Source organism: Drosophila willistoni, assembly GCF_018902025.1.
Source record: "Drosophila willistoni isolate 14030-0811.24 chromosome XL unlocalized genomic scaffold, UCI_dwil_1.1 Seg142, whole genome shotgun sequence".
Classification (NCBI taxonomy): domain Eukaryota; kingdom Metazoa; phylum Arthropoda; class Insecta; order Diptera; family Drosophilidae; genus Drosophila; species Drosophila willistoni.
The window spans coordinates 8,032,602-8,048,829 of NW_025814053.1; the positions used below are offsets into that span (position 1 = coordinate 8,032,602).

The 16,228-nt window shown below is 39.4% G+C and overlaps 4 protein-coding genes across 7 annotated transcripts; 1 reads left to right on the forward strand and 3 right to left on the reverse strand.

Annotated features, from left to right (window-relative positions):
- Nucleotides 1-251: 251 nt before the first annotated feature.
- Nucleotides 252-8,907, reverse strand: LOC6644654 (armadillo segment polarity protein). 4 transcript variants are annotated; one of them, XM_015177929.3, is made up of 7 exons: nucleotides 8,778-8,906; nucleotides 6,643-6,702; nucleotides 4,291-5,930; nucleotides 4,029-4,229; nucleotides 3,683-3,955; nucleotides 2,487-2,583; nucleotides 252-700 (listed from the first exon to the last, which is right to left on the reverse strand). In XM_015177929.3, exons 2-7 carry the CDS (start codon nucleotides 6,671-6,673, stop codon nucleotides 417-419), a joined length of 2,526 nt encoding a protein of 841 aa, XP_015033415.1. In that variant the 5' UTR covers nucleotides 6,674-6,702; nucleotides 8,778-8,906; the 3' UTR covers nucleotides 252-416. The 4 variants fall into 4 exon arrangements, with proteins under 4 accessions (XP_015033415.1, XP_002067359.1, XP_046867614.1 ...); XM_002067323.4 differs by lacking the exon at nucleotides 8,778-8,906 and adding an exon at nucleotides 7,839-7,975; XM_047011658.1 differs by lacking the exon at nucleotides 8,778-8,906 and adding an exon at nucleotides 7,055-7,189.
- A 164-nt stretch (nucleotides 8,908-9,071) lies between these two features.
- Nucleotides 9,072-10,221, reverse strand: LOC6644653. The gene is made up of 4 exons (XM_002067322.4): nucleotides 10,106-10,221; nucleotides 9,784-10,018; nucleotides 9,508-9,720; nucleotides 9,072-9,449 (listed from the first exon to the last, which is right to left on the reverse strand). The coding sequence occupies exons 1-4, from the start codon at nucleotides 10,106-10,108 to the stop codon at nucleotides 9,193-9,195; spliced, it is 708 nt and encodes a 235-aa protein (XP_002067358.3). The 5' UTR covers nucleotides 10,109-10,221; the 3' UTR covers nucleotides 9,072-9,192.
- Nucleotides 10,222-10,963: 742 nt separating this feature from the next.
- On the forward strand, nucleotides 10,964-13,415 carry LOC6644652 (WW domain-binding protein 11). Its single transcript, XM_002067321.4, has 5 exons — nucleotides 10,964-11,134; nucleotides 11,206-11,331; nucleotides 11,400-11,497; nucleotides 11,562-12,928; nucleotides 13,012-13,415. Exons 1-5 carry the CDS (start codon nucleotides 11,071-11,073, stop codon nucleotides 13,217-13,219), a joined length of 1,863 nt encoding a protein of 620 aa, XP_002067357.1. The 5' UTR covers nucleotides 10,964-11,070; the 3' UTR covers nucleotides 13,220-13,415.
- On the reverse strand, nucleotides 13,413-16,228 carry LOC6644651. Its single transcript, XM_002067320.4, has 3 exons — nucleotides 15,347-16,228; nucleotides 14,161-14,742; nucleotides 13,413-14,082 (listed from the first exon to the last, which is right to left on the reverse strand). The coding sequence occupies exons 1-3, from the start codon at nucleotides 16,127-16,129 to the stop codon at nucleotides 13,489-13,491; spliced, it is 1,959 nt and encodes a 652-aa protein (XP_002067356.1). The 5' UTR covers nucleotides 16,130-16,228; the 3' UTR covers nucleotides 13,413-13,488.

The following is a 16,228-nucleotide window of genomic DNA, read 5'->3' on the forward strand; positions in this document are numbered from 1 at the left end:
TTTGATGTATCCTTTGGCCATTATGCGTCTATGGCCTTAGAACAAATCCGTCAAATGAAATTGCTGTAGCCCAACTAATTTCTTCTAAATGCAAATCTGTTGAGATACAAATCACACAATGATCACCAAACAATCATATATGAAACAAAACACGATAGCTCTCAAATAGAAACGACTCAAACTCGACATGTGTGTAAGTCCAAAATGCATTCATTTAAATTCATTTCATTTCAAAATTCAATAAATTCGGATTTCTGTTGCAAACATTTTGTGTGTAATTTTACCATTTTTCTTTTATATGGGTAGTAGTATATGTAATGCATTATATATTAAAGATAATTATAATTATGTATGTCATCATCATCAACTTCTTCTTCGTCTTCGTCATCTTCTTCATCATCGTCGTCTCCTTCAATCTAACAGTCGGTATCGTACCAGGCAGCCAAGTTATTGTTGTCATTGGGTGGCGTTGGCATGGTATCCAAATCAAAATTTAATGCACCCGCATCAATTTCACCGACATCCATGTCCATCGAATATGGTGAAGTGGGTGCACCACTGGGCGGTGCCACAACAACCGATGGTCCACCGGCACCATTACCGGCACCGCCAGGGCCAGCAACACCGCTAGCACCACTACCGCCAACTGGGCTGCTGATCTCGAGACCTTGCATCGAATCTATTGGTAAAGTATCATATCCTGTGAAAGAGATAACAACAACAATAATTACATCAAGTCACTCCGCCATCAAACAACAAAAATAATACAAAATCAAAATCTATATAAAGATGCAAAAACAAAAGAATTTTCTTCTTTTAAATCAATAGAAAGAAATCAGCTGCAAATTAATAAACTAACATTAACAAATTCTTATCGTCTATATAAATTATTGGGCTAAACTATCTATATATATATATAAATATATTATTTAATAATCTATGCACATCAATTTCTGATTAAAAGTGGATAGTTTTTTTTTTTGCATTATATTCCACAGATATCATGCTTTTATATGATTGATTTCTTTGACATGCAGAAACAACAAACAAAAAACTAGAGTGAACCAAGTAAAAAAAAAAACAAACTAATTTGGAAGTAACAAAAAAAAAAAAAAAAAAAACAAGGACAAAAGATCTCAAATAATAATGTATAACAAATTTGAATACTTTTGTTTGTAAATATAACATTAGTAAATTGCAGTTTTCTTAGTCACCAAAATGAGGTCTAATTTTTTGTTTTTTTTAAATGAATCCTCTGCAGCTCCTGTTGATTGCCTTTTCTGTTGTAGTTGTGTGTGTGTGTATATAATGTTGTATAGATTATATAAATTTTGTGCCATGATCTTCTAAACTATATAAATATGAAAAAGACCCGCATGTTAAGGTGTGCTCATTTGTGTGTATGTGTCTGTGACTGTGTAGTGCTTTTTTAACACACTGCAAGAAAAACGAGGGGGTAAACATTTTGGTTAGAAGAAGCAACGTTGCTCTGCATTCACCCAACGATTTAGATCAGGTCAAGTTCAGAAAACTTTTCAAATTGTTTTTGAAAAACTAATAGATCTAACCAAGTCAAAGTTTCTCTTGTGGGAAATGATAGATTTAGGTTGTGGAATTTCATAAAACAATCCTTTTATACTATTTGTTAAGGGTGGAAACAGTTTCTCTAGTAGTGGATTAGGACTGCAATTCCTTTCCAATTTCAGAATAGCTTCAAAGAAGATGGGAATCAATGAAAAGTTATTTAAAACAATATTTAGAAATTTCAAAAACGGGTTTCAAAGATTCTGTATGATTCTCAAGTTGCATATATGTAAATAAAGCTAAAGAAAACTTAGAAAGTTGTTTCATTTTCAATTGTTATTCTAGTCCATTTTTATCTAAGATCCTTCTACTAATGTTACTTCTTTTAAAGACTTTTTGTATCTCTGTAATTAAATGTTTTCTTTTAATTTTTTTTTGTTTCGTTTTTGTAATAAGCGTGCGTTAAGAAGGGGATTAAAAAATCCAATGGAGTAATCTGAACAAGGGCAGTGGGGCGGGGCTCTAAAAAACGTTGGTTTGTGGGGGGTGGTTTTGGTTAGCGGGAAAGGGGGGAACATTATTACATGCAACCAAATTTTGGTCTTTGTTTGGTGCTGATCGAATGGAATTTATAGAACAAAAACATTTAACAAGCAGGTAGAGAGTTTAGATCATTATGGGGTGGTAAGGGGGTTAATGGGGGGCTAAGCGAGTTTGAATTATAGACACAAATAACGAGAGAATAGTTCATATGTGTTACATGGCAAGGGGCAGGAGTTCAATGGGCAAGGGTTACCCAATAATAATTGCCTTAAAATTCGGCAAATTTTTAATGTCCACAAAAGTTTGGCGGGTGTGGGAAAGTTAGGGTGGGGGGGAGGGTGGATTGATTGATTCGATTTGGACTCCTTAAATGTCTAATGCTTGACTTTGGATTTTGGGAGGTCAACATTTATACATACCTTGCTGATGGAATGCGCGACCTCCGTGCGAACTGTGCACACTGGGCGGACCTTGTCCGTAAAGGCCCTCATATGCTTCTTCGGGTCCAAGCATATCCTGTGATGGTTGTATTTCGATTGTTATGTGATGTGATCATGTGTGTGTGAGTTGGTTTGTCGTGTGTGTGTGTGTAATAGAATTTGATTTACGTTTTTTTTTTTTTTTTTTTTTTTTGGTTTGTTTAATGGATGGAGAAGTAAAAGTTGTTAGGATAGAAATTACACGCAGCATACACCCACAACAGGAGTAGGAGGTGTGTGTGTGTGTGTGCGAGCGATCGAGAGGAACACAGAGGACGATAGAAGTTTGTTGTTGTTGTTGTTGTGTTGTGGTGCGTGGTTTTTGGTGGTGGTGGTGATTTTTTTGTGGTTTTTTCGGTGTTGATGTTGGTTTTGGTTTGTTTTTTTTTTTTTTTTTTTTTGCACACAAATCGTAATCATAATGGAAAAAGAAACAAAAATGTAAAAACAAATAAATAAAAACTGGTGAGTCAATTATAAACAAACAATAATAATCATAATGATAATAATAATAATTAGAAAGTGGTTTAAAATTAACAAAAAAAAAAAACCAAACACAAAATTAAATCATATAAACAAATAACATAACACAAATTGTATAGATATATATACTTATATCTGTTATGTTTATGTGGTATATATGTGGGTCTATATTATTTCGTATAAAGTGTTTATATAAATATATATGTATATAAATTCGCCCCGAAAGTCAGACGATTTGTCTACAATCTCTATATATGCCTACGTTTAGAATTTTACATTTCATAAACAAAACCAAACAAAAAAGTTTATCAAATTAAAGATATTCCAAGTGAAACTCTAGAATAGTAAAAAATGTACATGTATATACAATATATATATATATATATATGTACACATACTGCGAGTATATGTGTGTATATATAATTGATATGAATAAAATAGAATATAAAAATTTTCATATTTACAATTTCCTAGCGTAAAAGAAACGAAAAACAAAAGGAAAGCCAACAAATATAAAGAAACAAAGCCAAAGATTGAATTGGCCAAAATATCAGCAAAAATCGAGTGATTTATATAATACTACACTATCTACCCTACATCTGTTTGCGTATATATATATCTACAAATAGTTTTTTTTTTCACACAACACGCACCTGCAGATCAGGACCCATGCCTAGATCAGCATTGGCCCAAATGTTGTTGTCCTCGCGCAGCAGAGAATTGGTCAACTCAATCGATAGGCGCTTTTTGTAGTCCTGCGGTTTATCCTCACTCATGCGGAAGAGCACAGCTGCGGCATAGGTTGCAACACCCTCGTTGCGTGAATGCAATAGATCGGTTAAAGGCCCAGTTGCGCCCTCCTGTTCAATAATTTCGGCACCTTCCTTATCGGCAGCCAATTCGCAGAGTACGCCAGCAGCAACGCGCTAAGCAGCAGATATAGACAAAGAATTTTTGATCAGATAAGTTCCTTGGAAGTGTCTTTTGAGTTGAACTTACCTGTATATTCTCGATTTCGTTGAAAAGTAAACGCACAAATATCGGTATTACCGATTGTTGGCGTATTAGGGCACGATTATGCGATTCCCGTGCCAATATATGTAAGGCACCAACAGTGCCTTCGACAATTTCCTCCATGCGAACACCATCGGCATAGGCGGATGGCTGCTGGGAGCCAGTTGTGGCAATCGATGAACGTTGCTAATCAAATGAAAAGTTGTTAATGATAAGCAGATTATAAATGATAATTATCAAGACTCACCCTTTCTGTGTCCTGGAAGGCGCGCATTAACAGACGCACCAAGTGATGTATAGCTCCATGCTCACGCAATGGTGCATGATTGGCCGGACAGAGAGCCAGATTGCGTATTAGCCCGATAACGGCCTTGATCAGGGGCCAACGTGATGGTGGATGCAATAGCTTCACAATCACCGACAAGCCGTAATTGAGACGCACTGCATTTTGGGCCATCTCCGAGTCGACGTGACGCGACGTTAGATGACGCAATGCACAAACGGCCGGCTCGGTGATCTCTTCACGATCACCGGCATTGATAATGGTGCGTACCAGGGCATCGACACCGCCCACCTGGCAGACAGTTGCTTTATTCCGTTGATTGTTGCACGTCAGATTCGAGAGTATGCCAGCCGCACAGGTCACCACATTGACATCGGTCGACCCAAGCACTTGGACCAGCGATTGGAGTAGAGCGTCAAGACCCTCCACCTTGGTGGCCGCATCCGATAGATTACGCAACGTCCAAAGGCAATTTTGAACCAGACGTGGCGACATATTGCCCAAATGCATGGCCAATGCCTGCATGCCGCCGGCATCAACAATAGCCGGCTTATTGCTGGAGCACACCGAGAGTACTTTCAGTACCCGTGAGGTGGTCCATAGTAGCTTCTCGTAGTCATAGGAACGCATAATGCGTACCAATTCATTGGGACCACCCGAGGCAAGAATGATAAGTTTACTCTCTTGATTGCCATATGCCAGAATCTGTAGACAATCGGTGACAATGGCCAAAAACTTAACGTTATTCCTCTGCAGAAGAGTGACCATCTTTTGAAGGCCACCAGCCAGGCGTACGGCCATTTTGGAGCCATCCTGATGCAACAGTAGATTATGCAGTGTGGTAATGGCATAGAATAAAACACTTTCCACCGGTGATGAGAGCAATTTCACCAGAGCCGGTATACCGCCGCTCTTAAAGATGGCCAACAAACCTTGGCGATGATGCGACAAATTGTGCAGAGTACCCACAGCTGCCTTGGTACTCTCCAGATCGTTACTATTCGATATGGCCCGCACCAAAGCGGCCACCATCTGGGGGCTATTCATAATGGCATGACGCGAGGCTTCCTTCTTGGACAATTGATGTACCATCATTGCTGCCTGCGATACCACCACCTGATCCTCATCGTTCAGGAGTTTAATCAACTCGGGAATGGCCCGTGTGGCCAGTTCGGCATCATCCTGATAGTTAATCAAATTGACGACAGCGTGTTTCAACATCTGCGATGGTTCCGACAAACGTTGCACAGCAGTCGGTTGCTGAGGATCGAACTGAGTCGATGGTATCTCAATGCCCTCCTCCAGTGTCTCGGGAAACATGGCGGCACGGACACGTTGAGAGCGCGTCTGGCTTAGCTGTTGATTCATATCGTCCACCTGATCTTGTGTGAAATTCTGCGGAAAACCAGTATCCAAATCAAACATAAGCGGATCACCATCCATCTCTTCATCCTCTTTGCCCGATAGCGATGGCACCTGGGTGACGGCACCCGAATGTATGCCCGAGTCACCCAGATATGAGTTTTGCTGCCACATAAGAGTCTGCTCCTTTGCCGAAACCATGGGCGGTAGATCCGGCGGATTATACTGATTGTTATGCGACACTGCAAGTAATAGGTAAGTGAGTACTAGACTATTGACGAATAAATGGGCATCTTAAAGACAGCAACCCCCATTGTTACACGCCCCACCCACCCCCGTCTTTCATTCTTTGGTGGGGTGGTATTAATTATGCCATCTCATGTATGAATCTGTCATTGATTTCTTAATCATTTAAGGCTTGCCTTTGTATATTGTCAAGAGATCCCATTCAAATACTTCAAACAGAGATAATATATGCAAAAACGGGGGAAAAAAAAAATAAAACCCTTTTTGTTATAGAAAAAGTGCAATGCATGCAGCAGCACTCATTAATTGAGTTCTGATAAGGAGTAAAGGGTTGAGTAAAAAAAAAAAGGCAGCCAAGTTGAAAATGAAATTGACGCAGCACATTTCGTGTGAAGGGAAGGGGCGACTTCCCCCGCCCACATACTTCAAATGTAAAGTGACGCAACAAAAGTTCACATTTTTTGATTATATTATGAATTTTACAAAATAAATATATTCTAAATTAATTGTGAACACATTTTCAAGTCATATAACAAATATTCAATCTTTTTTGAAGCAAATTTTTGAGACTTTTCGAGACGTTTTCAACCCGATTTACTTGATTTGTTTTAAAAATACAACAGATCAATATTTCACTTTCGATATAGTTATATGGACATGAAATTGTAATTATTGATCTTTTCTTTAATTTAAAATTTATATACTTACTGGTACGATTTTGGGCTGGCATGTAACTCATCTTGGTGATTGAGGCGATTTACACCACACCTAAAAAAAAAGAAGAAAGTTTGTAAATATTATAAACTAATTAAATTAAAACTTGATTTAGATATTTCTTTCTTGATTTTAAATAACAAGTCTATTGCACAATTATTGCTACAATATTTTGAACATTTTTGATCCAAGTATACACACTTCACTTTACTTCAGGTAATCGAAAAAAATGCATTGAAATTGTTGTACCTGCTTGCCTTTAAAAGGTTTCAGAAGATTAATGAAAAAAAAAACACTGAGAATTCTGAGTAAATTTGAGTTATTTTAGTTCTAAAATAATTTGAAGAGATTGTGGAGAAAAAAAAAGAAACCGAACTATTTAATATGCATATATGTACATATGTACCTATTATTAACACGGAACTCTTTTTATTTCTTCTTTTGGTTCTGCTTCTTGCTGTACTTCGTTAAAAAAAAGTGGGTATGTACTTGTTTTTTTTTTCAACTTTAGGAGCGGCAGCGTCTTAATAATGCGACCGACCGAACAAACCGTTAAAACGAAACAGAAGAGATACACAACGACGTGAGCAGAGGCAGAAGTGGAAGCAGCGCAGCAGCAGCAAAAGAAGTAGAAGCAGAAGCAGAACCAGCGCAATTGCAACAACAGTGCTGCATTTTTATAAGGGAGGGAGAGAAATCAGAAATGGAGAGAGAGCCAGTGGGAGAGAGAGAGAGAGAGAGAGAAAGTGGCAAGTGAGTTTCAACCAACTGCATTATGCTGCGCAGAGTTTGTGCCTTTTCACTTAGATTAAGCACACACACACACGTTCATATATTTGTATACACATATAGCAACATAAATGTATATGTATGTGTGTATCTTACATACAGAACACACTTTGCAAAGAGGAACAATAAAAATATGTTTTGTTTTAAAAATTTTGATTTTGTTTACATGCATTGTATAAACTTAATCGAATGAAACAGAAACAATATAGCATAGAATAAAACATTTTGTTTGGCTTGCCTTTGCGCGTCTGTGTATGTGTGTGTGTGTATACTTTGCAAGTGTACCACACCCCCGCACCCATGCTTAACAACCTTCTCCTCGCCCAAGAATCTGTTTTCTAATTTTTACAACACCATTCTTGCACCTACACAAATTGAAATTTAATATTTTTGCAACTTACCGCGTTTATAATTGATAAAACTGCTTGAAAGCAGACTAATAGTATTTTAAAACGCACTTTAAGTACAATTAAAATGAAGAAATATCCAGTTCACAAAAATTTTCCCCACTGAAAACTATGTATATGCTGACCAGTGTGACCGCTTGCAGTTAACTCGAGAATAACAGCAACATATATCGATAGGTCGGACTGCCAACCTGCTAGGCTAATACCCTCTTAAAAATGATTCGATTTCCGGTGTAAACAAATGTTATTTACATTTATTACAGATATTATGACTCACAAAAGGCGAATAAAGTTAAATTTAAAAGACACACTCTTAAAATGCAATAAAGAAAACTTGTTTTACTGAAAAATATGCATAGGAGCAGAACTTTCAACTTTAAGCATGGAGGACGAATATGTCTATGTTTATTCTGGATAAATCACAATTCGTTCTTAGATTTGGTATCTGTGTCACAATTGTGCATGTGTACATCATTTATATTTAAGGTCACTTGGATGTGTAAAGTTTTTAACTTAAAACCAACAAACTCTTTGTTTACGTTGCCCCCTCGACCCCTTGTTGCATTCTAGGACGCCAACTCTTTAACTAATCTTAATTCAAAAAGGCGTCTCCATATTGCATTCAATGTCACTGTAATAATTGAAATAAAACGGGAGATGGATACATAATCCATATGTTATTATCTACTAACGTTTGTATAAAGATCAAATATAAAGATCAAAGTTTTCTTTTAAAAATTGTGCCACACATATCTAGGTATGTAAGATATGTAAATAAAATCTGATTTAGTTGGCGTATTCTGCAACTGTAATATACTCCCCCGCTCCCTTTCACAACAACCAACTCACTTCATCATGGGGAAAATGTTTTCTGCTTTCTAAATACTTTTCTATCACATTAGCTTAATGAAACTGTAATATATTAGTACTTACCGCGTCAGTAAATGTTGAAACTGCTTTAAAGCAGACTTAAAGTATTTAAAAACACACTTTAAATACAATTAAAATGAAGAAATATCCACTCCACAAAAATTTTCCCCACTGAAAACTATGTATATGCTGACCAGTGTGACCGCTTGTAGATCAGTTAAAAAAGGTCAACTATTTATCGATAACTCGGGCTGCCAACCTGCTGCTTAAAACTTGTTTCTTCGCTTATCTGATGTAAACAAATTCTTGGAAGGCTAAACACGGTTGACTATTAAGAAAACTTAAATATTATTTTCTTACATTTTGATATTTGTGCATTTTTATTATATTTTTTACTAATTTCCATTCACCTTTGATATAGTCTCTAAATTCATTGATTTGAGATTTCCCTTTCGTTTTATGTACTTGTTTATTGAATCTATGCTACCGGATATGTCTCCTGATTATCAATTATTCTCAATGAATTTTGTTGATTTGTTTTGCACGATTTTGGCGGTTCATCGATAATCCTCATTAGTACATTTTTATTCCGTTCAATATCAGCACCGTAGAGAGTATAGATTTTTGCCAGCCCAAAGTATGCAGCCAAAGTAACAATTCCTATTAAAGGAACAAGAATGGCCAGGCCGCCTATGCAGGCGACAAACATCACAGAAATTATAGTAAGGATAGTGCCTATTCAAAAAAATAAATACGTTAGGGTAATGTTAGGGACCACAAAGAATAGATTTACCCTCCAGCATCAGAAGTCCTGTAAAGGCCATGACCATGGTCGCGATTCCAAAGCCAAATATGATAAGAAATGGTAAAAGGCAAACCATGCTGGCGGCAAGCAAGAATATGGCTAAATGAGGATTACGTGCACACCATAAAGCAATAGATTCAAATAGCTGATAGCCTCCCAATTCGGACATCACGAATGAGGCGAGCCGGCGGATCTGTTGCCCTAAAAAGACATTCGAGTTTATTTATCATATGTATGTTGAACAAGAACCGATTTAATACTTACAAAATCTATTGAAATTCTGCATAAGGACATCAATTAATTGCTCGGGATTCAGAGATTGCCAAGTAAAACTGATATCCTCTTCCTCCTCTCCCGATTTGGAACTAGTGTTTCCGTTGCCATTGGTGCTGATATTGGGATTGGAATTATTGCTGTTGCGCTGGGATTGCTTTTTTTTGGTATTTTCATTATGATGCTCGGCGGCATTCTTCTTTTTTGATTTATTTGAGTGATTTGCCTATTACAAAATTAATGTGAATAAAAGTCACAAAATTTTAAAATATTTGAACTTTGCCTTTAGTCCGGTTTCTCATGTTTTGCTTACCATTTTTCACCACATCACACCCGTTTTTCACCACAAGCCTCACTCTCACCACACCACCCCCGTTAAAGCGATTTATTTTCCCTGCCTACGACTATATTTACAATTTTGTCATCACTAACAGTTTTTGTTTGCTAATATTATCCAATAGAGCTGGGAATCCATCGATGGTTGCTCCACTCGATATTTTTTCCATCGATGGAAAAAACCATCGATACTATCGATGGTACCATCGAATATTTAAACGAGTTATTCAACATATATATTTTGGTGTCGTTTTTCAATATTACACAGTTTCAAATATTCATATGTCTATAATCATCTATACGAATTATCTAGCGTATAATTTAACTATAAGTTAGCCCTTTATAAATTAATTCAACCAAAAATATATTAAAAAGACTTAAGCTTGTAATTTCTGAAATATTCTTAAATAAAAAAACAAAATGTATAGTTTCAAGATAAAAACAAAAGAGTGACGTCCTAAGTCCAAAAAACGAAAACTAAAAACTCTTTAAGCACAACAAAACAATGGGCGATTTCCAAACTTACTGCTAATAAGAGGTTCTTATTTTAAAAAAAAAAAAAAAAAAAAAAAAAAACCTTACAAAAACTTGTCCATTTTACAAGAGGAACTGCCAGGGTTAAATAGGTACTTTGATAGAATTAAAGTACGTAGACCTGTATGTAAAGAAAGGCAGAAAAAACAATACATTGCAATTTACTTACACCCATGTTGGACCCAAAAAGAAATTCGATATATCGACATCGAAAAATTTCCATCGATTTATCGCACTCCATCGGTTCCATCGATAATATCGATGGTGCCATCGATGGTTTTCCCAGCTCTATTATCCAACACTGCCTTGTTTATATTATTATTTTTTTTGTCCCACGAGAACAAAATCGTTATTGGTTTTGTAATTATTTGTAAGACTAACAAAGAAAGCATTAACAAATAAGTCAACATGGGGCGTCGCTCCATAAATACCACCAAAAGTGGTAAATACATGAATCCTACGGATCAGGCGCGTAAGTACATATACCTCTGTATATATAAATATCCGGTGCAAGAGAGATCCGTATTTTTCTGGGAATTGCAGGCAAGGAGGCGCGTAAAAAGGAGCTGAAAAAGAATAAAAGACAACGCCAAATGGTACGGGCAGCAGTCCTTAAGAACAAGGATCCCTCCCAGATACTAGAGGAAATGGAAAAGATTGACGAGATGGGTAAGTGAGCTTAAATCCTCTTACACTGTAATACCAATGATGCAGTTCGTCTTTGTTTTGTTTGGCAGAATACAATGTATTGCAGCCATCGCCATTGAATGAGAAAGTGCTGCGTGATAAACGAAAAAAGCTAAAGGAAACATTTGATCGTGTAATGCGACTCTATGTAAGCATTAATTGGATACTTCACAAAGATATATAGTTAACTCTGTCCCCTCTATGTTTCTCAGCATAATGACGAGCCCGAGCACTGGGCAGAACTGAAGCGTAAGGAGGTGGAATATGAGAAGAAACGTCTGAAGAAACAACAATATTACGAAAGTGTCAAGCATGCCCAGAGCGTTCAGATTGATGAGATTCCCTTGCCGGCACCAGTTACGCCGGGAACTTCCGGGCCCAGTAGTGGAGGTGGTGTTGGTATTAATGCTGGTACGACTGCTCCAGGATTTGCAGCGCCAGGCGGCATAGGTGGTGCAACTGGCATACGGCTTCCACCGCCACCAATGACTATGGCCTTGCCACCATTTGCTCCGGGTGCTCCGCCAGGCGTAACAGCGAAGAATTTAGAAGCAGCTGCTGCTGCTGCTGCTGCCGCCGGTGGTGGCATTGGCGGTGTTGGTGGTGGTACATCTGAAAGTCAACACTCTTCGGATAAGTCCAAGGATGATGATGACAAAGATTGGCGTGGTGTACCTCCAGGACCCCCGCCAGATCTGTTTGCCATGTCCGAATTAGATTCAGATGCCGAGGGTAATACAGATTATGAGCCCGATGAGGAGGAATTGGCGCAAAAGAAAAAAGAGGAGACCGAGCCAATTGGTCAGAATATTGATGAGTTCATGAAGGAAATGGAGCATGTGCACAAGCGCAAGCATCGCAAGCTCCAAAAAGAGCAACAAGAGAAGTCGGACGAAAAGAAAAAGGACCATAAAGGCGGCAGCGGGACGGACTCCAAGTCAAATTCGGCAAGTGATAGCGATGACGATTACGATGATGATGATGACGATGATGGGACAAATGCTAACGATGATGACGCCCATGATAATAATCATGATGCAGATGTGGATATGCCAGAGGCCAAGTCTCAGTCGTCGTCGTCTTCGTCCAGCAAAGCAATGCCATCATTACCAGCCGCCCATCAGCTAACTGCACCATCAGTGCTACCACCACCAACAGCACCACCCGCACTGCCAGCCATACCGCTGCCTCCCGTTAATACGGTCACAACAACAACCACTGTACCAGCTCCACCGCAGATATCACAATTGCCGCCGCAATTGCATAATATAGCGCCACCGCCGCCGGGTATTATGTACCGTCCACCGCCCATGCGGCCGCCACATCATGGTCCTGGTTCTGGTTTTGGTTTGCGAATGCCCCGCGGTCCCCCTCCTGGTTCGCGACCGCCTCATGCGCTCGGTCCCATGCCACGTATGGGCATAAGAATGCCACCAGGGCCACCACCAGGATTGCCGCCACGAATGGCTCATCATAATAAACAAGGCGGTGGTGGACCTGGTGGACCAGGAGGAGGTCCAATAGCTCCAAAAGATTCTGCTAAAGGCGTTACCACTATTACAGCGAAACCGCAAATCAGGTCGGTGCCCCTTCCCCCTCACATTTCCATTCCTTTGTTGCTTGTCCTATGCTAATGCCAATGGTTTTCTTGCTTCCTTCCAGGAATCTAAGTGCCGATGTCACGCGCTTTGTGCCGTCCACATTGCGTGTTAAACGCGACGATCAACGTCATCGGACATCCAGGCCAAAGCATGCGGCTGGCGGTGGCCCTGATCATCATGGCCATAATCCAAATGAGGCACATAGCAAACCACCCACCAAGGATGATGCCTACCTGCAGTTTATGAATGAAATGCAGGGTCTGCTGTAGCCAAAAAGGATAATGTACCTTAGATTAGTTTAGATTTAATCCCCCTTCCCTCCCCACTACCATCACTCTTGCTCCCCACTACCATCACTCTTCCTCCCCCCTGATAAGAATAAAAGTAAAAATGAATTTTAGTTTGGAATCCCCTAATAGGGCTTACGCTTAGAAACAAATACAAGCTACAAGATTTTTCTCAGAATTTGATTATTAATATAATTTTTACATGCTTTATATATATATGTGTATATATAGACATCGAAAGTGCGTTCATTTCAAGTGCCTGCTCCTGATCCTGCCGATGTTCCTGTCGTTCCAGCTGTTGTGGTTGTCACTGCCTTTGTGTTCCTATTCTTGTGAAATGGACGCATCTCACTGATATCCGTTTTAAGGGCACGAAACGATTTACGCAATGTATCCGATACCTTTTTTGTATAACTTGTCGTATTGCTACATAACGATAATTTATCTTCACCATTATCCTGACGTCCATTGGGACTTAGATCACTGGCCAAAGGACGCAATTCATCCTCTTGTTGCTGCCCCTCGGTCCATGTATTACGCAAATATTTGCGATTAAAGTGCAACTGTGGTGTACCCCATTTGCGTTCCAATTCCTGGCTAGCATTATCATCGGTTGTGGAATCCGGAGTGGATGGTTCATTTTGGGCAGCTTGTTGAACCTCGGCAACAGCTTCTTTGAATGTGCGTGTGATAATCATAGAGGTTGGTATACTCTTGCCATTAACTCCAGCATTTTGCAATGGCTTGTATTCCATATTCAAACTTTGGCTTTGACGTGCCGGCTTGCTGACAATGCGTCGTGGTGATTTAACGGCCAAAACCCCAACCCGATAATGAAGAACTTGCTGGAAGTAGAAAAAAGATGAGAAAGGAAATCCATATACAATTACATGGAACATTTTCTTTAGCTAGCTGGATGTTACCTTTTCGGCATCTATGAAGCGTGATAGCTCAGTGAGTCCAACGCTTACGCATGTGCCCTCCATCAAGATGTCGCGATCGTATTCACTGTGCACCGGAAACTTTTGTGTCAGCGACAAAGCCTCATTGTCCGGCTGCAAAAGGGTCACCTCGTAGGCGTAATTGTATTTACTCTCCCGACGATTCGATGTGCATGTCATGGTAAAGAGAATGCGTGTCTTATCATAGATCTCGTAGAAATTGAACATCTCATCGAATGCCTCGAAGACATAATAACCAGTTAAGGGTTTTCGTCTCTGGGACATATTCCACATTAGATTGCTACTGGGCGAACGGAATAATTTATCCGTATGTTCCTTCTCCAGATGCTCTTTCCATTGAATTTCACGACCCTGCCATTTACAATCGCCCCACACACGGCCCATAAAACATTTCATTGGCTTGTATATACATTGCTGTTCATGCCATGGAAGCAGAGCCACGGGCATTCGTACCATGCAACCGCCTGGAGCATTATTACAACGGAAATGGGCCTTGGCACAAAGAGCTTCCACGGTCAGAGAGCGAGAATTGGTGAACGATTCCTAAAAGTTGTGGATGAGCAGAAGGAGTTGGAGAATAATTAAAAATTCAAACCATTAAAAAGAGTATATTTTAAAACTAATCAAATGGAGACGTTTCGGATGCCATAATATAATTATGTATATATATGTATACTTATTCCTAATCGGGATGACAATTCGAGTCGCTATTGGAATGATACTTGTTATTTAATTATTTCATTATCTAAGTAAGATAAAGTATGGAAATTGACTGGATATAACAAATACCTTTGATATAAAGAACGAATGGCAAAGGGAAATATAAAACTTCTTTAATATTTATATTAATTTCTGGCATTTCGAAACTTAAGACCTCTGTAAAAGTTATTTATGATTTTTTGTATCTCATCCTAGGAAATGGTTCTACAAAATTTCCCTCTACAAAATTTCCCTCCAAATTGGAGGTCTCTCTCTATTCCAGAATTGGGGTTTATTTCTCCTATCTGTTCATATTCTTTATAGATAGATGTAGATAGATACTTCGACTGTATGAAGTTTTCAAATACAGTTACTAACGTCATGGGGCTGATAAGAATTGATAATAATCCCCCCCCACCGCTGACGTCAATGTGTGATTGTACTTTACCTTACACAGGGGACACATGAGTAGAATGCGAGTGCATTGTTCACAGACACTGTGACCACTTTTACATAGTAATACAGGTGCCTTCATGGCACCGGCACAGCCGGGACAACGTAACTCCTCGATAAGTCCTTCATAGTGACGGACAGATATGGTTAAATTGGCTTCGCTGCCAACTTCCTCTTGTGTGGGCGTTGCCTCTGCTATGCTCTGTCGAAGTAATGTGGGAGACGCCGAAGCTGAAGCTGTTATACCGGTTGCGGTACCATTTCCATTGACCAATGGTGGTGTTCGACCATCACCAGAGCCCGTACTCCGGGTACGGCTTAACATCGGAGGTTTCGGTGGCGGCGGCGATAGTGGTGAACGTAATGTGGTCGCTGTTGTGGGACTTGGAAGCGTGGCATATTTCACATTCAACGCCAAAGTAGTTGGTGGCGGAGGTTTCGTTGCTTTCGGTTCCTCTGTTGCCGTCTCAGTAGTTGTCTCAGGAGCTGGCACTGGCACGGGCACTGGCTTGGGTTCTACCTCTGGTTCAGACTCTACTTTTGTCTCTGGCGGCACTTTCTCATTCTTGTCTTCGGTAATGGTGCTATTGAGAAATATGCGTCGCTGTTCACTATTTATTTGCTCAATGGTCTTGAAGTGGCCTTGAATTTGTAACGGCTCCATGGACGCTATGGCGTTGGCGTTGCCAGATGTCATTGAAACGATCTCATTATCCTGTTGGCCACCATTGGCAGTAACAGTGGCAATGGGAACAATCTTTTCTTCTTCGGTACTCATAATTTTGTCATCTACTATTTATTGTGTAATCACGAACAGTTGCTCTAGCTTCAGCGTTAACGTTTTCTATAATAATATTTTCGCAGTTGTCGACAACGA

Coding starts and splice junctions, on each gene's coding strand:
- LOC6644654 (XM_015177929.3), bottom strand. CDS start 6,673: ATGAGTTACATGCCAGCCCAAAATCGTACCA. Junction 3,956..4,028: donor ACGAAATCGAGAATATACAG/GTAAGTTCAACT, acceptor TCTGCTGCTTAG/CGCGTTGCTGCTGGCGTACT. Junction 2,584..3,682: donor GCATGGGTCCTGATCTGCAG/GTGCGTGTTGTG, acceptor CAACCATCACAG/GATATGCTTGGACCCGAAGA.
- LOC6644653 (XM_002067322.4), bottom strand. Junction 9,721..9,783: donor GCAGAATTTCAATAGATTTT/GTAAGTATTAAA, acceptor ATGTCTTTTTAG/GGCAACAGATCCGCCGGCTC. Junction 9,450..9,507: donor AGGACTTCTGATGCTGGAGG/GTAAATCTATTC, acceptor TTTTTTGAATAG/GCACTATCCTTACTATAATT.
- LOC6644652 (XM_002067321.4), top strand. CDS start 11,071: ATGGGGCGTCGCTCCATAAATACCACCAAAAGTGGTAAATACATGAAT. Junction 11,135..11,205: donor GAATCCTACGGATCAGGCGC/GTAAGTACATAT, acceptor TGGGAATTGCAG/GCAAGGAGGCGCGTAAAAAG. Junction 11,498..11,561: donor ATCGTGTAATGCGACTCTAT/GTAAGCATTAAT, acceptor TATGTTTCTCAG/CATAATGACGAGCCCGAGCA.
- LOC6644651 (XM_002067320.4), bottom strand. CDS start 16,129: ATGAGTACCGAAGAAGAAAAGATTGTTCCCATTGCCACTGTTACTGCC. Junction 14,743..15,346: donor TCATGTGTCCCCTGTGTAAG/GTAAAGTACAAT, acceptor CACAACTTTTAG/GAATCGTTCACCAATTCTCG. Junction 14,083..14,160: donor GCTTCATAGATGCCGAAAAG/GTAACATCCAGC, acceptor TTCTACTTCCAG/CAAGTTCTTCATTATCGGGT.